Source organism: Acomys minous (genome assembly GCF_964271855.1).
Source record: "Acomys minous genome assembly, chromosome: 6".
Taxonomy (NCBI): domain Eukaryota; kingdom Metazoa; phylum Chordata; class Mammalia; order Rodentia; family Muridae; genus Acomys; species Acomys minous.
Genome location: NC_140487.1, coordinates 22,584,454 through 22,609,457, shown reverse-complemented (window position 1 = coordinate 22,609,457; position 25,004 = coordinate 22,584,454). Strand labels below are relative to the sequence as shown.

General features: G+C 40.0%; 1 protein-coding gene across 2 annotated transcripts in view; it reads right to left on the bottom strand.

Annotated features, from left to right (window-relative positions):
* Nucleotides 1–13,161: 13,161 nt before the first annotated feature.
* SAMD9 (sterile alpha motif domain containing 9) overlaps nucleotides 13,162–25,004 on the bottom strand; it is a 15,841-nt gene continuing 3,998 nt past the window's right edge. The window contains exons 2-3 of one of the 2 annotated variants that reach the window (XM_084785187.1): nucleotides 23,349–23,430; nucleotides 13,162–18,164 (exon numbers count right to left, since the gene is read on the bottom strand). In XM_084785187.1, coding sequence (XP_084641313.1) covers nucleotides 13,408–18,156 — 4,749 coding nt within the window. In that variant the 5' untranslated portion in view covers nucleotides 18,157–18,164; nucleotides 23,349–23,430 and the 3' untranslated portion in view covers nucleotides 13,162–13,407. The remainder of the gene's footprint in view (nucleotides 18,165–23,348; nucleotides 23,431–25,004) is intronic. The other variant, XM_084785188.1, reaches the window with a different exon arrangement.

Sequence of the window (25,004 nt, the reverse complement as noted above, 5' to 3'; positions counted from 1 at the left end):
TCTGTTGTTGATGTTTGCATCTGTAGTCTCTGTTCAGTTATCTAGATTTTCCATTCCTAGAATTCCCTCAGTGTGTGCTTTCTTTATTGATTCCACTTTCATTTTCAGGTCTTGAATAGTTTTATTAATTTCCTTCTACTGCTTGTTTGTGTTTTCCTGGATTTTCCTCTTTAAGGACCTCTATCATTTTTATATAGTTGGTTTTTCAGTCTTTTTCTTTGCTTTGGCTATTTAGGAATATTCAGGGCCTTCTGTGGTAGAATAGCTGGGCTTTATTGGAATCATACTGGCATGCATGTAATTGATTGTGTTTTTATGCTCACATCTAGGCTGAGTTTAGGGTGATTATAGGTCTAGGTGTTGATTTCTGGGTTAGCCTTTATTGGGTGGGTGTTTTGTTTCTTGGTTTCTGCTTCTTCTCTAGATTCTCAGAGAGTGGGGTGGCTGTGAGTTGCTTGGTAGGAAATTTTCTTTGGACCTGATAGTTGTGGCCACAGAAGTTTCTAGATAAAATGTATTTTTGGGTTTCAAAAGCTGACACTTAGGAATGGGCTTGGGCTAGGGTTCTGAAGCAATTCACAGGAGAGATGAAAGCAGCATGTTCAACCAGGTTCTAATTATTTCATCTCCTTGAAAATTGGGGGAGACAGTGAAGAAAGGTCACTCTGGAGGGTCTGCTATAGTGTTGGGGAAGAGACTGGCGAGTTGGATTTAGAGGAACAGAAGGATAGGAGAAGATCTACAGATAGCTTCCCTGCTTCCCTGGCAGGAGTGCTCTGTGAATTTGCTAGGAATGCCTATAGAAGTTGGGGGCTGGGATAAAGCAACAAGTGGAGAGAAAAAAATTAGGAGGGGAAGATCCTTGTGGGATCCACAGGAGATGTAGGTAGAGGGAGAAGGAAGGCTGCAGCAGGTGTTCTGTTGTGGAGGTAGGGATGAGACTTGGGGATTGGATTTGGAGGAGAGAAGGAAGTGATGAACGGCTTCAGTTAGTTTACCCATTTCCCTGGCATTCCAGTAGGGGATGGCTACTGCTGGCACTGGAGGCTGGGATATTAGGTTAAGTTGTAGGAAAGTCTTTGTGATTCTTCTGGGATGGAGTAAAAGAGGAAAGGGAGACAGCATCAGTGTGTATATATATATATATTTGGGGATGAGACTGAGGGCATTGGATCCAGTGGAGCAGAAGGAGATGTGTGGATTTGTTGCTGGCAGCTTATTTGTCGCCCCGGTAGGGGTGGCCTTTGGGCTTGCAGGAAGTGCTTGCTGGGGTTGCGTGCTGGGACAAAGCAAGTGTGTGAGTATGGGAAGGTTAGAAGGAGAAAATCTGAGGGATTCACAGGACATGGCAGCAGGGTTACAGTGAAGGTTGCTACCACAGATGTTCTGCTGAAGAGCTGGGGAGGAGAATAGGGAATTGATTAGAAAAAGCAGCTAGATTCTTTAGTTTTTTTTTTTTCCAGTGTGGAATTCCTAAGTAATGCTGTTTGAGACTGTTTGGGGGAGGTGTGTGTGTGTGTGTGTGTGTGTGTGTGTGTGTGTGTGTGTGTGTGTGTGTGAATGCATGTTCATGTATGCATATATGTGTATGCATGTGCTTGTGTGTGTATACATGTGGAGGTCAAAGGTCAAAGTTGGATGTATTTTGCAATCACTCACTACCTTATTTTTTTTGAGAGAGACTCTGTAACTGAACTGGGACCTCAAAAATTTAGTTATACTATCCAGTCATCAAACTACAGGCAGCATTCACCTGTCTCTACTCATGCTCAGCATAGATGAGGTAGCAGACACACCCCAAGTCATTGCCTGTTCATGGATCCTGAAGTGGGTCACTTGCATTTTTCTAGTAGTTTTAAATTTTCAGATGATTTGTATCTTTTCTTTTGCATGTGTGATGGTCATGTGGTTTTATTTCCTTCAGTTTGTTTACATGGTTGATTACATTGATGGATATCCATACATTGAACCCCCACCACCCCTGCATACCTGGGATGAAGCCTACTTGGTCATGTTAGATGAGATTTTGGATGTGTTCTTGGATTCTGTTTGCCAGTATTTTATTGAGCATTTTTTATCTATGGTCATAAAGGAAATTGGTCTGAAATTCTCTTTCTTTGTTGGGTCTTTGTGTGGTTTAGGTATTATGGTGACTGTGGCTTCATAGAATAAGTTTGGTAGTGATTCTTCTGTTTCTATTTTGTGGAATAGTTTGAGTTGTGTTGGTATTAGTTCTTCTTTGAAGGTCTGGTAGACTTTTGTGATGAATCCATCTGGCCCTGGGCTGTTTTTGGTTGGGAGGCTTTTGGTGACTGTTTCTATTTCCTTAGGGTATGTAGGACTATTTAATTTGTTTGCCTGATCTTGATTCAACTTTGCTAAGTGGAATTTAACAAGGAAATTGTCCATATCATTTAGATTTTCATGGCATATAGGCTTCTGAAGTAAGATCTAATGATTCTTCGGATTTCCTCAGTATCCATTGTTATGTCTCCCTTTTCATTTTTGATTTTGTTGATTTGATTACTCTCCCTTTGCCTTTTAGTTAGTTTGGCTAAAGGGTTGTGTATCTTGTTGATTTTCTCAAAGAACCAGCTCTTGGTTTCGTTGATTCTTTGAATTGTTTTCTTTGTTTCTAATTTATTGACTTTGGCCCTGGGTTTCATTATTTCTAGTTGTCTATTCCTCTTGGGTGTGTCTGTTTCTTTTTTTTTCTAGGGTTTTCGGGTATTCCATTAAGTTGCTTGTATTCGATATTTTTAATTTCTTTATGAAGGCACTAAGTCCTATGAACTTTCCTCTTAGCACTGCTTTCATCATGTCCCAAAGATTTGGATATATTGTGCCTTCATTTTCATTTACTTCTAGGAAGTCTTTGGTTCTTTCTTTCTTTCATCCCCGACGCAGTTGTCATTGAGTAAAACATTGTTCAGTTTCCATGTGCTTTTTGTTAATTCTATTGTTGTTGATGTTGAGCTTTACACCATGTGGTCTGATAAAATACAGGGGATTATTTCAATTTTTTGTATCTGTTGAGGTTTGCTTTGTGACCAATTATATGGTCAATTTTGGAGAAGTTTCCTTGTGGTGCGGAGAAGAAGGTATGTTCTTTTGTGTTGGGGTGAAGTGTTTTGTAGATGTCTGTTAGGTCCATTTGATTCATGACCTATGTTAGCTTGATTATTTATCTATTTAGTTTCTGCCTTGAAGATCTGTCCATTGGTGAGAATGGGGTGTTAAGGTCTCCTACTATTATTGTGTTGGAATTGATGTGTGATTTAAGCTTTTAAAAGTATTTCTTTTATGAATGCAGGTGTCCTAGTATTTGGGGCATAGATATTTAGATTATAATGTCTTCTTGGTTGATTTTCCTTTGATGAGAATAAAGTGTCCTTCTATATCTTTCTTGATTAATTTTAATTGAAAGTCTTCTTTATCAGATATTAGAATGCCTATTCCTGCTTCCTTCCTGGGTCCATTTGCTTGGAAAAATCTTTTTCAAGTCCTTTACTCTCAGGTAATGTCTATGTTTGTTGCTGAGGTATGTTTCTTGAATCCAAGAGAATATTGTATCTTGTTTCTGCATCCATTTTGTTAGTCTGTTTATTTTCCCTGGGGATTTGAGGCCATTGATGGTGAGAGATATTAGTGACCAATGGTTGTTGGATCCTTTTATTGTGGAGTTGGTGGTGATTGTGTGTGGCTGTGCCTGTTTTGGTTTTGCTGTTGTGAGATTATCTATATACTGTGTTTTCTTGGGTGTTTTTGACCTCATTGTGTTGGAGTTTTCCTTCTACTATTTTCTGTAGAGCTGAGTTGGTGTATAGATATTCTTTAAATTTGCTTTTGACATGTAATATCTTGTTTTCTCTATCTATTGTGATTGAAAAATTTTCTACATATAGTAGTCTGGGTTGGCCTCTGTAGTCTCTTAGTGTCTGGATGACCTCAATCTAAGCCCATCTGGCTTTCATGGTTCCTGTTGAAAAGTCAAGAGCAATTCTAATGGGTCTACTTGGCCATTTTCCCTTGATGCTTTTAATATCCTTTCTTTGTTCTGCAGATTTACTGCTTTTATTATTATATAGTGGGAGGAATTTCTTTTCTAGTCTAGCCTATTTGGTGTTCTGTAGGCCTCTTGTATGTTCAAGGGTATCTCTTTCTTTAAGTTGGGGAAAATATCTTCTATGATTTTCTTAAATACATTTTTGGTTCTTGGAACCGGGCATCTTCCTTTTCATCTACTCCTATAATCTTGAGGATATGCCTTCTCATGGTGTCCTTGATTTCTTGGATGTTTTGAGTCATGAACTTCTCTGTTTTAATATTTTCTTTAAGAGATGTACCAATTTATTCTATTGTATCTTCAGCCCCTGATATTCTTTCCTCCATGTGTTGAATTCTCTTGGTTATATTTATCTGTTAGATTCCTGATTTCTTCTCTAATTGTTCCATTTGGAGGGTTTTCTCAATTTGAGTTTTTTTTTTTTTTAAATGATTTTTGATTCTGTTTTCATGTGTTAAACAGCTTTACTCATTTCCTTCTCCTGTTTGATTGTGGTTTCTTGTTTCTCCTTGATGAGCTCTGTTTGTTTGTTTGTATTTTCCTATAATTCTTGGAAGGATCTCTTCATTTCCTCTTTATAATTCTCGAGTAACTGTATAAGCATAGCTTTAAGGTCATTTTCCTGAGATTCAGCTGCAGTAGTGTATCTGCTGTTGTCCGGGCTTTCTGGTGGAGCCCCGCTGTCCTGGTTTTGTTGTTTGTTTTCTTACTCTTTCTTTTTGGCATCTGCTGAGGGGCCTTGGGGTTTCTAAGATGGCAGTCACAGGTGTGAGTACATTTGGAAGGCAGCTGCTGCATTTACTGGATTGGTGGACACTGTCCTCCTGGAGCTGGATTTGTCTAAGCTCTGTCGCCCAGGATCTGGGTTTTAGTAGGGTTCCTCTCAATACTTGTTCTCCTCAGAGGAGTCAGCCACAGAGTAGAGCAGTGGCTTGGAGGCCAAATTGCTGTGTTGTTTCCACTGTGTTGATCCTTTGTTCTGCAGGCAGCCTACCCTGCTCCAGTACTCAGAAGAGTGGAGAGTGATTGGAGCTTGGGATTCCCAACCCTGGGGGATGTCCAACTGCAGTGGGCTTGGGGGCTTCTTCTTATCCTCCCCAATTGTCCAGTCTGAGAAGTCCCCAAGACTGTGATTTGGATTGGCAGCCTGTTCAGTCATGGGTATTGTTGAGCCTATGAACCTCTGTTCCCCAGGGTGCCTGCACTCCCTCCAGTATTTGGAGGAGTGCAAAGTGCTTGGGTTTTTTGACTCCCAAATGTGGGGGATGTGCAGCCATGGGGGGCAAGTGGGAGGTTTCTTCTGAACTTTCCCAGTTGTTCATTCTGGGAAGGCCCCAAGACTGTGTTTTGGATTAATAGCGTACCTGTTTTTTTGTGTTGTGCAGCTGCCACTGGTGCCAAGGAACCTCTTAGGGGGTCTGTGCTCTCTCCCTTACTCAGAAGAGTGCAGGGACAACTGGGAGTTGTCCGGCTGTGGTGAGGTGGGAGTTTGTTGCTCCTAGTTTGTTCCCTTTGGTTTGTTTCCCAGCATTTGCTCCTCTGCTCTCCAGACATGGTACATATCATGCGCCACCATCTTGTCTCTCCTTGATATCCTTGATTTTACTAGCTGATCAGTATTCCAGTGTGTAAGTGCACCACAGTTTCTTTATGCATTCTTCAATTGAGGGACATCTAGGCTGTTTCCACGTTCTCGGCTATTACAAATAAAGCTGTTAAGAACATAGTTGAGCAAGTGTCCTTGTGGTATGGTGGAGCATCTTTTGGGTATATGCCTAGGAATGGTATATCTGGATCTTGATGTACAGATCAATTCATAATTTTCAGAGAAATTGTCACATTGATTTCTATACAAGTTTTTGTATTGTCATTTTAAAATTTAACTTTACCAGTTTTTTGGCTGTTCTTTGAAAAACAAACAAAGAGAAAATCAGCCCATCTTGGGGTAGTTTTTTTTTCTTTCTGAATTTATCTAGTTGAGTTACCCTTAGCCTTTTGAATGTAGATTTTTATGTCTTGTCCAAATTTAGAGTATTTTTAACCATTATTTCTTCTGGTACTCTCTCAGTTCTGATTTATTTCTTTTTCTGAGATTCCCTCTAAACAAACAAACATCTTTCTAATATATACCTATATATTACATATGTATATAGTATTTGTTGTCCATAGTTCTAGAGTCTGCGTTTTTTAGTCTGTTGTTTCTTGCTTGTTCACACTGACAGTTTTCTGGTCTGTTTTCCTCAAAATCACCAACTTATCTTTCCATTTTAAAAATTCTGCTATTGTGTCATTTCACTAACATTTCTATTTTAATTTTTCTTTTCAATTTTTTAGTTTCCATGCAGTTCTTTATTATTTTTTAACCACTTATTATGTTCTATTATTTATCACTTCCCTAATGGATTTAGGTTTCTTCTTTTAAGTATCTTCATATTTCTTCATGCAACATTTTGATGACAGAGTTCCAATTATGTTTGAGGTAAGTCTAACAACTTTGCTGTCTCCAATTCAGCTTCTTTGCACTGCCTGTAGTGTGAGAATGTGAGGCCTTATTATATTTATTACATTATTAGTTGAAACTGGTAAGAGCTCTTCTGTAGACAATAAATAGCCACAAGCTTAGCTGAGTAGCAGGAGCTGCCACAGCATGTGTAAATTCTTTTCTACAGCCTTTGAAAATAAACCTGGCTACATGATATGTGACCATTGATTTAGCCGCTACCTTATATTGTAGTCCTGAGACCAGGAAAAGGAATCTGAAATGGATAAAGCTAATCATCAATAATTTTACAACAGAAGAGTGTAAGCTCTTGAGCCCTGAGTTATGACAGTGGAATAGATTGAGACATCCTACAGAATGTCATGTAGGTGAGAGCATGAGAATTGAGCAGGTGAACAGGAAGTGACAAGTTCATTGGGATGGTTGATGAGCACCGATGCCTTGGAGGATGTGAGGTAAGCACTGTGAAGGTTCAGGAACCTGCTGCATTACTTACAAGTTCATTTGTTTTCAGGGGAACACGAGGTGTCAGGATGTATCATTCCATTTGCCTGTTGTTTCTGTCACTAAATCAGCAGGTTGAGCTGTTGTACACTATTGAAATTCTAAAGCTTCACTTTAGATTGCAGAGTATACAGCTGTGTGTTGTATGAAATAGAGTGAAAGAATGTAGAAGATAGTTAATTTCTATGCAAGGATTCTCTCTCTCTCTCTCTCTCTCTCTCTCTCTCTCTCTCTCTCTCTTCCTCCCTCCCTCTCTCTCTCTCTCTCTCTCTCTCTCTCTCTCTCTCTCTCTCTCTCTCTGTGTGTGTGTGTGTGTGCACACATGTGTGCAGGTCAGAGGTCTGCTTGGAGTGTCACTTCTTAGGAGCTGTCTGCGGTTGTGTGCAGATCTGGGGTTTAGCAATTAGGCTTGGCTTCTTTGGTACTGCATGTGCCATCAAACCCAGACTTTTGGTGAGTGCTGAGGACTGCACTCAGGCCCTCGTGTTTATGTGGCAAGCACTGTAAAGCTGTAGCTATCTCCCAGACCCCTCCTTTTTTATATGACCTTTTGCATCTTATATGATCTTTCGGACCCTATTGTCTCTGATCAGTGATCAACTCCTTTCCCAGTGCTAAATACCTAGGTATTTTTCTATATCTTGAGTTTGGATCAATAGTAAGAACTTATTGACTTAATTCTCAGTTCACTTAAAGCTTTCTAGAGAAACGTTTGTTGAAATAAAATGTCTCACTTTTATAAGTGTTCAGAAACTGAGTAGTGTTAGTTTAGTGTATCTGGCTCAGAACTGATTACAAGTGCCCTTCCAAAGAAGGCTGGTTTCTATGAGACATGCAGCTCATCTGATGACATACATTTGTTTCCAGGGTAGTAGTAGAGTTCTCTAGGGAAATGGAGTCAATAGAGAGAACCAGTAGAACATTAATCTTTCTCTTTATGCATATAAAGTGTGTGCATATCTATCACACACATACGCGCGTGCACATACATGTGTATTTTATATAAAGAGATCTAGGAGGGAGAAGAGAGGATGGAGGGAGGAGGAGAGAGGAGAGAGAGAGAGAGAGAGAGAGAGAGAGAGAGAGAGAGAGAGAGAGAGAGAGAGAGAGAGAACACATTCTGGTAAGAGTGAGAGACGTCATCAGACTGGTACAAGTCTGACCCCAAACAAGAGGGAAAAGAAAAGACAGAAGCATCTTTGAATTACCAGATCTCTGACATTTACTCCTAGGTTTTCTTTCTAATAATCTTAAAGGTGAAAGCCTATACATGCAGTAGTGCTATTAATTCACTGTACCACGGAAACCTCCAGAAGAATATAGGATGTAAGAAAAAGAGGGAATAATCTGTATTTAGTGGCCCATCTTGAAGGACCGAGGCACGAGAATTGTGAAGTTTAAACCAATTTTGGAGAACTTAGCAGGACCCTTCAAAAAACAAACAAACAAACAAACAAACAAAAGAAAATAATAACATAATCTTGATCTTTAAATAAATGCTAGCCTGTTTAATAAATGATTTCATTGCTAATGTACATTCCAAGTTGGCTGGTATGGGATTTGATATTCTATATTTCAAAGCTCCCTTTCTAGGCTACTATTTTTTTCGGGGGTCAATGGTAAACCTTTTTATTGGACTGCTATGTTGGGGTAATCTTTTTGTGCGCTATGTAAAGGTTGCCTCTATATTATTCAGTTATTAATTCTGTACCTGCAGAGCTAGCTGAGTACTGTCGGAACTTTGGTGCTGCTATTCTTAGGAACACCGGCATCATATTTTGTAAACAATCTTTTCCCCTGTGGGCCCTTATCTGCAGGTGGAGAAGAAGCTCCCTCCTGGTAAGCATCATGCTTGGACATAGGTGAGTCATACCCCTTGCTGGCAAAACAACCCACCAGGCCCAAATGTGTCAAAAGGCTAGTTTCTTGCAGGAACATTTCAAAAGCAAACCCTAAGCCAAACCTTTAATCCCAGCATTCGGGAGGGAGAGGCAGGAGGATAGCTGTGAGTTTGAGGTCAGCCTGGTCTCCAAAACCAGTCTAGGAGAGCCAAGGCTACACAGAGAAACCCTGTCTCAAAAAATAAAAACAAACAAACAAACAAAAAACCGAGGAAAAACATATCAAAGGTGCCCTGGAGACAAGCCCTGGCAACAAGCCCTGGAGACAAGCCCCGGGAAGTGTCCTGGGAGTATCTCCTGGTATTCAGGTACCCTTCCTTTGAAAACCCAGAAGTTGGAGGTTTGGCAGCAGAGTCTCCATTTCTCCCTCAGTAGCTCCCTGTCCTTGTCTTTCTTTTATCATTAAGTTTAGCGAATTAAAATCTAGCTCTTTGACTCTTTTTAAAAAATATATTTTATTAATTTATTCATATTACATCTCAATTGTTATCCCATCCCTTGTATCCTCCCATTCCTCCCTCCCTCCCATTTTCCCCCTACTCCCCTCCCCTATGACTGTGATTGAAGGGGGCCTCCTCCCCCTGTATATACTCATAGGTTATCAAGTCTCTTCTTGGTAGCCTGCTATCCTTCCTCTGAGTGCCACTAGGCCTCCCCATCCAGGGGACATGGTCAAATATAGGGCACCAGAGTTTGTGTGAAAGTCAGTCCCCACTCTCCACTCAACTGTGGAGAATGTCCTGTCCATTGGCTAGATGTGGGTAGGAGTTTGAAGTTTACTGCATGTATTGTCCTTGGCTGGTGCCATAGTTTGATCAGGACTCTTGGGCCCAGATCCGCCCATCATAATGTTCTTCTTGTAGGTTTCTAGGACCCTCTGGATCCTTCTATTTCCCCATTCTCCCATGCTTCTCTCACCTAGAGTCCCAAAGGAGGTCCTCCCCTCTGTCCCACATTCCTGGTAAGTGAAGACTTTCATGGAACATGCCCCTTGGGCTAGTGCCCAGATATAAGTGAGTCTTTCTGCTTCTGGGCTAACTCACTCATTATGATCATTTCTAGTTCAATCCATTTGTCCACAAATTTTGGGAATTCCCTGTCTTTATTTTAATCAAGTGCCATAGGTTATCTGACCTTTCACAAGCCAGAGGCTCCCTTCCCCCACTGGAAGGGATCCGGATTCCCATTGTCTCCACCCTGGCTGAGCTTGGCTGGCCTGCGCTCCCTCCCTGCACAGAAAGCCTTCTTCGTGATCGGTTCTCAGGACAGAACTTTCTTCAGCTAGCCTCTAGAAGGCTGAAGAAAACTCTGTGACCAGATTCTCAGCCCAGTCTCCTGGAAAAAGGAACCCACTGCCCCCCCTCACTTTCTGATTGGCTTAATAAAGATCTGGCAGCCACTGTCTAGGCAGGAGAGGAAAGCTGGGGCATCTGGGCTGAGAGAGAGTCTCTGAAAGAAGAAATGAGACTCAGGGGACTCTCCAGCATGATGTGGAGAAAAACAGGTGCCAGGACTCATGAGAGTGTTAACAGGCCACATGACAGGATGCAGGCCAGAATTAGTCCAGTTAGTATAGCTGAAAATCTGCCCAGCTATGGTTTTTAGGTAAAAGCTTACATATAGGTAAAAGTAGTATATAATACTAATATATATAAGCTTACACACACACACACACACACACCTCACACACATACACACACACTTGTGCATGCGTGCATACTTAGTATAGGAATCTCATCCCTAAAAAGCAAAAATGAAAACAAAACAACACAACAACAACAACGAAAACCACTCTGGTTATTTCTTTATCAACAGTCATTGATTCCTTGTAGCCCTTTATTTGAGGGTGGGGTCTTGTGAAATTTTTCTCCGTCCATGTTGTCATATTAATTGGTATGATCTTTGTATTTCTTGTAAGGGCAGTCATATTGTTCAGAATTTACAAGAGCAACACCCCTGTCCTGTCCACTAGAAGTGGTCACACAGCTGTACCGGTCCTCACGCTCTTAAAAGTCTCCCTGTCCCCTCCTTGACAATGTTCTCTGAGCCCTAGGTATAAAGGCTATGTTATCTATGTCTAATTTCAGACTGGCCACACTATGGTCACTCTCTGAATTTTGACTTGTGTGGGACTCTCTAAAAGTCTCCACTTGCTGCAGAAAGAAGCTTCTTTGATGAGATGTGAGAACAACACTTACCTATGGGCATACAAAGATGAATGTTAGTAAACAGTTGGAAACTATATTGCTTTAGAAATATGGTGGTAATAGGGTCTCCTCTGAAGCCTATACCATCTCCAGCCATATGTTCTTTGCTAGATTTACACACATGAGTTCTCTCCAATTGAATGAAATTTAGGCTAAATTAGACAGTCAGTGGTTGCCCCCAAGATACAAGTGCCACTATCACAAAACTGAAGACATAGCACTAGTCCCATTTTTATTATGGTTTTCAAGCTTTGTAGCTGGGTAGGGCTACTGATTTTTTTTTTCTCACTTGGGAGCTTGCATAGCATCTTCTGATGTTATGAGAGCTAGCCGTCAGGGAGGACGCTTCCAGGTCAGTAGCACTTGTTTTATTGAACTCCTGTGAGCAAAGTGTGTCGTTTCTTCAGCAATGCCATCTTACTTTAATGCCTAATAGACAACTAAGTGTAGTGGCATTATCTTGCATTATTTTGGAAGTCTCTTTGATCCCCCTGACCAATTACTCAAAAGGAGGCATTCCCTTCCTGACGTTGGGGTAAATAAAACAATATTTAAAAGTACTTTTAAAATTACATAGTCTATATTTTCCCTACTGCCAGTATTGAAGACATCAGAGTTTATAAAGCAGTTTCTTTAAAAAAAAATCATTAGTGCAGGGCAGGGGATTGAACCTATTGCCTTGAAAATGCCCAGTAAGTGATTTATCCCTGAGCTCTATCTTCAGGCACCAAATCATTTATTTATTTTAGTGTTGGGAATTGAACTCAGAGCCTCATGCATCTAGGTGAGACCTCTGCACCTCCAACCCTTGATGATGATGAGGTCCTTTTGGAGAAAGTTCCTCAATCTACCAAAGGAATCTAGGCAACAGTCAGGCAGCCTTCTCAAGAGCTTGGTGATTATCACCCTGAGTTTACCAGGTGTGTTACTGCTCAGACTAGTAATCAGCTGTACCACGTCCCAGTGATGAATAAACACCTAGGCTTCCTGTGTTCCTAAGGTGGGTCATGGTGGGTAGGGAAGTGCTTGCCTCACTTACTGATAGAAAACTTAAAAGTATCAGTCAGGAAGACCAGATATTATCAGGGATGTTTCCATGCAGAATGCACAGAAACCTGAGCTAGAGTGGGAAGTGGCTCAGAAACAAAACAAAATAAACAACAACAACAACAACAACAACAACAACAACAACATCATGACCAGACACTCTGATTTCTAAACTAAGACTGTGTATAATTAGAGAAGGGATTTAAAAAATAATTAAATCATCTTTACCAATAATGATTTTAAAATATCACTAACTGGCAGAAGTGAAATAAATCAAGTATAGAAAAATAATCTGTATTGTCACATAAATGTGGAATCGAAGAAACTGAGTTCATAGGAGCAAAGGCACTTGACAAAGAGTACATGATGGTTACCAGGAAAGTGTTGGAAATGGAGTGATACTAGTGATGGAGTATGGAGCTCCATTAGGCAAGAGGCTCTATTAAATACCATAACAAATATCATTTAATAACAGAGTAGTATATTCCTTCAGGTTGGAATGGTAGTGCATACCTTTAATCTTAGTATTTGGAAGGCAGAAGCTGGCTAATCTCTGTGAGTTTAAGGCCAGCCTGGTTTAATTAATGAGTTCCAAGACAATCAGGCCTACATAAGGTGACCCTGATTAAAAAACAACAACCCAAAACAAAACAAAAAAAAGATGAAAAAAATGGCTAGGAGAATAAATTTCAGATGTCTTATAACAAGATATAAGTCTGTGGAAAAAGTGAATTATTTAACTTAATTTAATTTAGTCATTTTATAATGAATACATATTTCAAAACATCACAAAAAGTCACATCAAGTAACAATAATGTACATTTGTCAATTAAAAATAAAGGTTAAGTGATGAATTATGGAGACAAGATTTATTGAGAAGGCAGAGGAAGAACTGTCCCAGAAAGATTCTAGTGACATTACCCAGACAAAACCAAATTACATGTTTTGGTTTGATTTTATTTTGCAGATTTTTTAGAATAACTTCTTGACAATAAAGTTTTACAGAGGGAAGAGTGAAAGGAGTCCTGTGTACCCATTGCACAGAAATAGTCAGCTGAAGCTCAACCTCGTACTATTCCTCCATCCCCACTACACAGAATTACTGAGTTGTATCTATAAGTAAATTAAAGGGGGAAAAAGGTGATAGTAAAGCCACATCTCTATATGGAGAAACTCAAGGTCTTAAACAATTTTAATGTCATAAGCAAGAAGACCTCCAATGGAAAACCCTAGATAAAAAGACACCTTTTCTATGCTTCTCCCACTTCTAAGTTGACCTAAATGAGCGGGCGTAATTGGTATTGTGATTTTTTCTTTGATTCCATACTCTATGTATAAGTAATTATTTTCAGCTCGCCCCTGTAACCGAACTAAAAGGTCCTGGACTTTTTCCTCTTCCCATACTTTTCCACTATGCCACCAGGAATTAATCTCGGATACCTTTTCAATTTTTTCCTCAATTTTTCCTTTGTGGATAAGCCTGTTCCTATTGTTACCTTTTCCAAGAAAGAAATAGGCAATTGGCTGCTTTGTGCGATACATACGTTTATATTGCCCCCTGAAGGAATTTTCCAGTGAGCGAGCATACTTTTCCATTTGTTTAGAATCTTGATCTAGTTGTTGGTTTTCTGGCCAGAATAGAAGAGAAGCTAGAAAATAAGGTTCTGAAAATTGGTAAGTCAGCCCGATTGAGTGCAGGATCTCTCGAAGCTGCTCTTTCAGCTTTTTAATTGGCTTCACCAATTTGGAGGCAGGGTTAATACAAGAGAGGATGATGCTGGCTAGAATGAAGTTTTGCTTTTCCTTTTGTTGGGTTTTGGTAGCACACTGCTCAAGAAGGAAGGTGTATTTGTTCACTATGTCTTCCATGGGGCCTACAGCATCTTTTGGACTTTTGATAAGATATTCTAAGAGTCCAGAAAACTTGTCTGCCTTTAAAGCTTCTAGGCATCTCCGAGTCCTTTCCACTTGAAGTGGTAGACTGAGCTTCGATGCGAAATTTTGATTTTGTAATTCTTCCAAGGGACCAAATATGCCTACGTACTTCTTAAAGTACCCGGCCACCTTTTTTCGATTTTTAGCCTCTTCGTATTGCTTTATATTGTTTCTGGGTTTTAGAAGGACAAAGTAATCATCAAAAAAATCAAAGCATCTCTTCAAAGAGGACCGCAGGTTAGTTAGGTAAGGAATAAAATTCTTGAGTGCTGACTTAAATTCATTTAGATCCCCTGGGATATCACAATTCCCTGATATAAAGCTGATCATATCTCCTTTAGAGAGTTCATTTTTGTTGTCAAAAAAGGGAATGAGTTGGAGGATCTGAATGGCGAACAACCCCACTTCTAATTCTCCTTGGTAACCAGCTATGTTGTAAGTCTCGTACCTCCTCTTTGACTTCTGATACAGCCTTTCCATCCCATCATATTCTCTGTCTTCAGTTTGCTGTTGAGATTCTTTGAAAGCATCTGATGCATGCACCGCTAAGTCTAAAAGTTCAGTTAGCTCATTAGCTGAGATCGCCCCATTTTTTGTATTATCTTCTAGCCACCATCTTATTTTACTTTTGTAGACTTGTCCTAGTGTGTCTGAGATGTAAGAATTATCAGGCTCTATCTTTCTTGCTTGTTTTGCCCAAATCAGAGCATTTGTAAAGTCCTTCTCTATAAGGTAGAAATATCTTGCCAAAGCTTGGCAAATGAATGCATTGGGGTTGAACCTCCGGGTGGCTTTAAGCAATACAGCTTTAACGGCATCACTTCCTTCTTCTTTATGCAAGGCTTCGATGAATGGGGAGAACCAATTTCCTGTCTCACCTTCATGTTCATTGCGCTGCCTTGTGAGCAACAGTGTTTGCATGTCTTGGAAAAATTTGCTTTTTCCTATACCAGTGTCATAGAACAAATTTTCTGTTAACATATCCATCACAATTTTACTTTTGTTCAAGTTGTAGCTCCTTTTCAGTTCTTCCAGTGACAGAAGGGCTATCAAATGGTGAATGGTGCGCACTCCACAGTAGCTACCACATTCTATCACCTCTTCCTTGATTAGAATTGTAGAGTAGGTCCCCATCTTGTCTTCAAACTTCTCTGTCCCCCAGAAAGCCTTCTTGTTGGAGATTCCTAAGAAATCTTCACACTGTGAGAGGGAAATGGTCGTGTCAGGTACATATGCATTAAGAAGAGCCAGGAAAGCAAAGAGCTTTGCCTCTTTGGTGGTGACGTTTTGCCCTTTCAGAATGTTCCTGACCACATTTACTATATACTCTTTGTTGAAGTTGTTTTTCATGATCATAAAAGAATAAAAATCTTCAAAGTTTTTATGCTGTTCTTTGATTTCTGTCAATTTAAGCTCAAATGCTCTCTGCTCTTTGACGGACAGTTGGTGTACTAGGGCAACACTGTCCTGCTTCTTTGCACTTTTCTCAGGATTTTGTGACCTTGTACAATTTAGAATGATCACTAGAGGCTTCTCATATCTAATGTGTTTGTTAGCAACAGCTGTTTGGATAGAGGCCTGAAGAAGGTAAACGTTGTCCTGCTCTTCAAAATCATCAACCAGGAGCAGCACAGGTAAGTACTCTTGATGGTTTGTTGTCCCATAGGTGACCAAATTCGTTACCTGTTCTCCAATTTCTGAAAAATCCTCCATCTTATTTTTCAGCACAGCACATCTGAATTTCTTTCTTAGCTCCCAGAGAACATGCATCGCCAAAGTAGTGCCCCCACAGCCTGGATGATGATACAGATGAATAATTTTTGCACACACTGGTTGAGAAGAATCTGCCCATTCTTGAATTTTTTTTTCAAGTTTTGCATACTTATCCCTTTTGACAAATGATGAAGAATAGTTTTCAGAAGAAAAGTAGAAGTTCCACCAGGACACTTTGCCACCCCTGTAGAAATCTTCCTCTTTGGACGTCTTGAATTCAAGTAATTTCTCTTTGTCTTTCTCCAAGAGCGTGCCTTCACATTCGTTTTCACAGAGAATTTCCAAGGCAGTCATGATTTCTTCTTCCTTTTTCAGGAGCACAGTAGATGAGCCAACAGATGGCAAGAATCGCGTTGAAGACTGCATTAAAGATTTTAATTTAAGAATGGTGCCATTTATCTCTGCAAGATTTAAAGTAGAAATGCTTTGGCTTGAAAATTCATTTTGCTGTCTTGATAATCTTGCTTCAAGTAGGTCTTTCCATACCTGATATATCTGTGGGTGTACACAGATACACAATATATTTTCCATTCCTTTCATATCTTGATAGAAAGCACAGAAAGTCTCAATAAGGGGGTCCCTTGGGTCATCCACCGAGGACAGTAATAAAAACACCACCAACACCCTCCCTCTTGGCATGATGTCATCACGCGTGAGAAAGGAAATGAGCTTCCTAACTTCAGAAGCTCGTTCTCGTTGCCAGGAAATTGGATCTAAGGGCTTATATTTGTCACTCTCCAGGTCTAACCTGCCGTTGCAGAAAACCCAACTAGGTTGTTGGTAAAGATTCAGACTGGAAATCTTCTCATTTAAGGTGGGTTTTTCTTCTATAAATTGGCTTGGGAAGTGGAGATTTGCTACTCGGCTTCCTTTGAAAGCCTTGACTACACCATTGCTCTCAGACTCGGGGTCGAACTCTAACACGGCAAACCACTTAATTTCCTTCAGGAAGTCTAAGTGATTGGTTTGATCTGGATGGCATTTATTGGTTACAAGGATGTACCACTCATAGTATGAGTTATCTAACAGGTCCTTATTTCCTGTCAACAGGTCAACTAGCTTTTGTCCCTCACTGCTGTTGCCATTTGGTTTTACTTTGCATTTATTTTCTGCTTCTTTCCTAGAGTCTGCCACTGCTTTTAAATCTAACTTAAAGGCTTTGAAATCAGCTTTATTCCCTATGATGTCCTTACTTTTGGGTCCGTCTCGCACAAACACTGAGGTGTTTGAACTTCGTTGCCACATTTGGTTCTTATGATGTTGCATTCTGACCTGGAAGTAGTCTTCTCTGCATTCCGAGTGCAGTGGGATGACATCTACCTCAATGACAAATCTGTTGGATAGAGTACTGCTTGGCAGTAAAACTTGCACAAATCTTGGCTCTCGGATGCACCTCTTCGCTTGTTGGACCTGATGGACCTCAAAATACTGGCTTATCATCACATTGAAGTGGTCGATTAGGGCATCTTTAGTAACCCTGGTGAGTTCCACGCCAACAATTTTTCCTTGGGGTTTGTCTTGGACTCCAAAATGAATAGTGCCATTAGTACGTGCGTTCATACAAGCTGAAGCAAATCGGAAAGTCTCATTGCTAAATTTCATCTTAATGTCCTCTTCTGTGGCGGCTTCTGTGTTCGTCAAGGCTTTGAATTCATGTACTGGGTCAATAAGATTGAGCGGTCCTGTTTCGGGCTGTAGGATGAAGTCTAACTTGTAACGATATGGATTGTTGAATTCATTGAAAGGGTATGGAGTACATGTTGGCCTTGGAGATGACTGCTTATCTTGTAGTTCTGTTTTATCTCCCATCAGCTCACTGTTTTCTGATTTAGAACCTTGAGCCTTTGGACTTGCCACAGAGGCAACAGCCTCAGGTGAGTTCTCTTCACCCCTTTGACTTTGCTTTGATGTCTCTCTACCTTCTGTCTGGGTTTTAGGAATATTTTTACCACCTTTTGCCCTCTTAGTTGTCTGAGTAAGATGTTTTGAGGATGTTTTCTGCAATTCTTTGAATAGCCCTTCCATTTGGATTGCTGGCCCATGGGTTATGCCCATTTCAACAAGTTGCTTTTTGTTTAGCCACCTCAAGACTGCTCCGCTCACATCTTGTGCCATCAAGATCTCCCTGTGCTTTTGGTCAATCTTATGACTTTTTAACCACAGGTTTACATCCTCTTTTGTCCAGTCATCTGTATTCTTTGGAAGGTTGAGTGGCTCGGCCATTCTGATAGCTGTATGGAGAAGAAGAAAGAATGGTGTTGTAGTTTATAAGAGAAAATGTGAAACATTCATTTTTTTTTTAAATAGGTAAAGTATGCATGGGTCCCAACATTTGAAAAGCTTTTAACACCAGTTTACTCTATACCAACCAAGAGAAATACCACCAAATACAAATGCACATCACCTTTCCTTACATGAATTGTAACACATTATTTCCAGTTCTGTTTAAGCTCTTTGCTTTATATATTAAGTATATGCTGGGGATGTGCCCATTCATTGATCATTCCTTTTATGGTTGTCAAATATAATGTGTGTTTTCTGTATTACTAAGAATATGCAACCCTGCTTCATAGAAGAAAGTAAAAATATGAAACTAAATATAGAGGTTAAGTATAGTTCAGCTTGTTGTGATAGAGACCAATGAAACAGAACATATGAGTGTTAAGCATAGTTAGGGAGGAATAGAATAATCAAATATTAATTTAAGATTCATGATGGATATAAAGTACTTAATGGACAAAAGCTCTGAAACTGTAAGCAAGCCCTTAATTAAATGCTTTTGTTCATAAGAGTTTGCTTTGTCTTGATGTCCCTTTACAGCAACAGAACAGTGAGTAGGGCAGAGGAAATTTAGAGCAAGCCCACAGCCAGCACAGACCTAAATAAAGACAATCTCAAAGCATTTTCACCAAAACCAGGGGCAAGACAAAGCTGTCCACTCTCTAATATTTACTCAATATAGTAAAGTCTTAGGTAGAGCAACAAGACAACTGAAGAATATCAAAGAGATGCAATTTGGAAAGGAAGAAGTCAAATTATCTTTACTTATAGGTGATATGATTGTATACATAAGTGACCCTAAAAAGTCCATCTGAAAACTCCTACAACTGATAATTACCTTCAGCTAAGTAGCAGGATACAAGATTTATACACAAAACTCAGTAGCCTTCCTATATACAAATGGCAAAAAGACTGAGAAGGAAATAGGGAAACAATAACTTTTACAACAGTGTCAAATAATATAAAATATCTTGGGGGTATCTCTAACCAAGCAAGTGAAAGACTTGTAGGATTAAAAACTTCAAGTGTTTGAAGACATTGAAGAAGATATAAGAAGATGGTAAGATTTCCCATGCTCATGGATTGGTAGGATTAATATAGTAAAAATGAGCACACTACCAAAAGCAGTCTACAAATTCAATGAATACCAGTCAAAATTCCAACACAGTTCTTCACAGGTCTTGAAAGATAAATCCTCAGCTTTGTGTGAAAAAAATAAATACCCAAGATTACTAAACTAACTGTGCACTATTTTTCATAAGTACGGCTGGAGGTATCACCATTCCTAATTTCAAGTTGTACTACAAAGCCATAGTAATAAAACAGCATGATATTGGCACAAAAACAGACACTTTGATCAGTGGAATAAAACTGTAGACAAGCCGAAGAAAGACCCAGATAAAGAAACCATAAATATACTCTGTTAAAAAGACAGCATCATTAACAAATGGTGCTAGTCAAAGTATACAGAGGCCATAGGATAATCCAAATAGATGAACACTAACCACTCTGCCAAAACTCAACTTGAAATGGATCAAAGATCTCAACATAAATCCAGACACATTGAATCTGAGAGAAGAGAAAGAGAGAATTAGTCTTGAACTCAGGGATACAGAAAAGACTTTCTGAACAGAACAGTATTAGTGCAGGCACTAAGATCAACAATTAATAAATGGGATCTCATGAAACTGAAAAGATGTTGCATAACAAAAGTCACTATCATTAGGAAAAAATAGTAAGCAACAGAATGGGGAAAGATTTTACCAATTACACATGTGATAGAAGGCTAATATCATATATATATCCTAATTCATATTGAGTGCAGATCTTAACAGAAGTCTTAGAAGAGGAAACTCAAATGGCTGAGAAGCACTTAAAAGAAATGTTCAACATCCTTAGCTATCAAGGAAGTATAAATCAAAACCATTTTGTAATTTCATCGTACACAAGTCCGAATGGCCAACATCACTAAAACAAATGGCAGTTCATATATACAATTATGTGGAGTTGGGGAAACACTCATCCAGACTTGTACAGACCTGTGGAAATCAGTTTCTCAGGAAACTCAGGAGACCTTAAGATCCAGCTATATATCTTTGGAGAATATAACCAAAGGATACTTCATCTTATTACAGAGACACTTATTCAGACATGTTCATTGCTGTTATATTAATAATAGCAAGAAATTGTCCACCAGTGGATGAATGAAAAAAGAAAATGTGGTACATTTACCTAACTTTAAAAAAGATGAAATTTGCAGGTAAATGGATGGAGCTAGAACAAATTATCTTGAGTGAGGTAATGCAGATCCAGAAAGACAAATATGGGGTGATTTAACTTCTATGTGAATATTGACTGCTAAGTCTTTGATAAGAAAGATACAATCTGTATCACCACAGAGTACAGGTATAGAATAAGGCAATACTGAAGAGGGATGGATCTCCATAGGAAGAGGAAATAGAGTAGATAGTTATCAATGGATGAGGTGGGGGTGGGGTAGGAATGGGAGTATCAAATGGGGAGGTGGAAGGAAGGGAGGGCAATGGAAGCAATATGAGGTGGCATAGCTAAAACTGAGGGCCATTCGAAGAGCCATTCAGAAACCAGTTGTATTGGAAATACAATAGAAACTTTCTAAATTATATAGATGTATGAATGGAATCTAAATGAAATTGTCAATAATAGGAGAGATAAAGTCCCAGATGGACATTTTTCTTCACTAAATGAAGCTTCCAGAGCCAGAAATGGATAGTATCTAATCAAGTTGTTGCCAAAGGGGCCTCAAGAGAATTCCCCAAACCCCAGGCTATTGTCAAGGCTATTTATTGGTTGCTGCCTGAGTTATGGTTTCTATTGCTGTTAAGAGACAGCATGACCAAAGCAACTTTTATAAAGGACAACATTTAATTAGGGCTGGCTTACAGTTTCAGAGGTTTCATTCATTATCGTTATGGTGGGAAGCATGGCAGCATCCAGGCAGACATGGGCCTGGAGAAGCCAAAAATTCTACAGCTTAATCCAAAGGCAGCCAGGAGGCTCCTGGCTTCTGCAGGCAGCCAGGAAGGGGTTCTCATTCCACATGGGTGGAACATGAGCTTTGGAAACCTCAAAGCCCACCCCCACAGTGACACACTTCCTCCAACAAGGCCACGCCTCCTAATAGTACCACTCCCTGTGGGCCAAGCATTCAAACACATAAGTCTTGGGATCCCAAACCTATTCAAACCACCACAGTTGCCCTCCACAAACTGACAATAAAGCTCTATTGCTGAAGACATCACCTACACAATTCATTAAACATGGAAATATTAAACTGGTGTCTACCTGAAACTTTCACCCCTATAGACTAGGGTTTATGGTACTGGAAGATATTCTGCATGACAGCAAAGGATAAAGGTAAACACAGACTTAGCTACATACTCTTTGATCTTCAATGATGACCGGTATATAAGATGAACTAGTGTGACTCAAAGCAAATGGGAATAGCCAACCAACATCTGATTTTATTTAAGGCCCACTTCATGAGAAGGGACCTATTCCTGACACTTCTCAAGTGGTCAAGAACCTGAATCTAACCCTAACGAACAAGAGAGAGCTCTATGTTGCTGTAATTTTAATTTTTAAAATTAATTTATTCTTGTTACATCTCAATGGTTATCCCATCCCTTGTATCCTCCCATTCTTCCCTCCCTCCCATTTTCCCCTTATTCCCCTCCCCTATGACTGTTCCTGAGGGGGATTACCTCCCCCTGTATATGCTCATAGGGTATCAAGTCTCTTCTTGGTAACCTGCTATCCTTCCTCTGAGTGCCACCAGGTCTCCCCCTGCAGGGGACATGGTCAAATGTGAGGCACCAGAATATGTGAGAAAGTAATATCCCACTCTCCACTCAACTGTGGAGAATGTTCTGACCATTGGCTAGATCTGGGTAGGGGTTTAAAGTTTACCGCCTGTATTGCCCTTGGCTGGTGCCATAGTTTGAGCGGGACCCCTGGGCCCAAATCTGCCTATCATAATGTTCTACTTGTAGGTTTGCTGTAGGTTTTGCGTTTTGAATGTCAATGCGATGCTGTACTGCAGTATTGAAAGATTTTACCATTAGAGAACCTTGAAAAAGTTGTATCAAGTACATGATTACTTCTTACAACTGCATGCAGATGATCATGATCGCAAATGAAAATTCAATGAAAAACCACAAAATCACAGTGGCATTCAGAGAATGGCATAAAGAGAAAGCATTTACAATTAAACAACAATGAAAGTGTCGACTATCAAAACTTGGAAGAAACAGCACCAACAATATCTGTAGAAATTAAAACTTTAATGTTCTTTAAAAATAGAATGGGTGATACTTTAGCGAGTTTAAAGAATAATACAATAAACTTAAACAGGGAATAAAGAAGGAAAAATAGAGTTAAAAGAAGTAATTTGTCCTCCTCAAACTAAGGCACCAGCCAAGGAGAAATAGGCAGTAAACTTCGAACCCCTACCAAGACCTAGCCGACGAACACGATATTCTCCACTGTTGAGTGGAGAGTGAGATCTGATTCTCACGTGAACTCTGGTGCCCCTTTTCTGACCATGTCCCCTGGATGGGGAGGCCTGGTGGCACTCAGAGGAAGGATAGCAAGTTACCAAGAAGAGACTCGATAATCTTAGAGCATATATAGGGGGCGAAAGTCTCCCTAAATCACAGACATAGGGGAGGGGAGAAGGGAGGAAGTGGGAGGGAGGGAAGAATGGGAGGAAATAGGGGAAGGGCTAACAATCAAGATGTAATATGAATAAATTAATAAAAAATGGTAAAAAAAAAAAAAGAAGTAATTTAAAGAGAAAAGTAGAAAACTCAGGCACAGTAGAGATGCTAACCTGAGTCCAAAAGTGGTACTCAATAAAAGGGTGAGAAACTTGACACATGTGGAAAAATTCATCAAGAATAGGAGGGAGAGAGAGAGAGAGAGAGAGAGAGAGAGAGAGAGAGAGAGAGAGAGAGAGAGAGAGAGAGAGGAAGAATAGAAGAACAATAGGAGAACTTAGCAATGCCACATGCTACAAAAATTCAGTGCATCAGAGGTTATTACAACCAACTTTAAATGAATAAAATCTGAAAAGTGAGATGAAATATGCAACTTACCAAAGCTGACTAGAGAAGCAGTAAAAATGGGCTCCACTGCCCAGGGAACTGTTGTAGGTCACAGAGGTCACCAATGTTCCCACTGCATCGACAAGAAACAAGATTAATGAGTTTGGAAGACTTCTATATTTAAAGTTATATCTGAAGACTGCTCACATCACAGGAACTACATGTTAAGAGTCCAGGGATGCCAAGGTCTCTACCTAAGTGAACTTTAGACAATTTGCTAATTCTGGGTTGGAGATGAGGACAAAATAAGACTAGTCGGAGGATGGCAAACCAGTGGGACTTTTGAAAGCCATGTGGGTGGATGCAATAGCTCAGACTCTACAGCAGTTCCCAAACCTTTACCTGTTGCATACATTCAAAATAAATCTGCACAGATTAATAACACACGCCAACTAGAGTGGCTGGCATTAAAACCCCAGAAGCCCAAACGCTGGTGGAAGTGTAGAGTGAATGAAGCTTTTGGAAAGTCCTGGCGGGAATACAAATTGTTCCAGCTAATTTAAAAAAAGAACTTGACTGCTTTTTATCAAATTAAATATATAGCTGCCTTATAACAACAATTTTAGTGGGAAAAAAACTGAAGTGCTGATTCAGCAAATATGGAGATGCATCTCAGTCATATAAGAGGGAGGGAGCCAGGCACAGGCACAGGCACAGGGAACACATTAAGTGGATGTATTTCCTTGAAGTTCAAGGACAGGCAGAGTTAAACTAGTGCGGTAGTTTCTGATTAGAGATGTGTTTTCTGGGAATGGGAAGTCAGGTAAATGAATGCATGGGGAGACACCAAAACTGTATCGTGGAGACAGGCTCACTTCATGTAAATCACACTTCATTTAAAAAGCCAGTGATGCCTCTGCAATACACGGTGAAATAAAGAGATGACTAGAGAAGGTGGAGGCTACATAGAACAAGACTTATTGTATGCTCTAAAATCAAGGGTAATGGCTAGTTCAAGTCAAGATATTCAAGTCCAAAAATTTTACCGAACACTTTGTATTTCTGCATCAGATTTCAAGACTAGTTTTTGACTTCCTTATCTCACTCACAAGTAATTCTTCGTATTGTTTTCTTTAATTTCTCTAAAACTGTATATCCTTTATCTCCTTGTGGATATAGCTCAGTGGTGGACTTGGGATTAGATTCCCAGCACACAAAAACAAACACCAACTGAAGACTTGTATCTACTCTCATCATTACTAAGACTCAAAAGACAAGAGTATCTTACATTCTCCCTTGATTCTCTCACCTAGAGTCCCAATAGGAGAATGGGGAAATAGAAGGATCCAGAGGGTCCTAGAAACCTACAAGAAGAACATTATGATCTGGGCCCAGGGGTCCTGCTCAAACTGTGGCACCAGCCAAGGACAATACATGCAGTAAACTTCGAACCCCTACCCAGATCTAGCCAATGGACAGGACATTCTCCACAGTTGAGTGGAGAATGGGGTCTGACTCTCACATGAACTCTGGTGCCCCATATTTGACCACGTCCCCTGGATGGGGAGGCCTGGTGGCACTCAGAGGAAGGATAGCGGGCTACCAAGAAGAGACTTGATACCCTATGAGCATGTACAGGGGGAAGAGGTCCCCCTCAGTCACAGTCATAGGGGAGGGGAGTAAGGGGAAAATGGGAGGAAGGGAGGA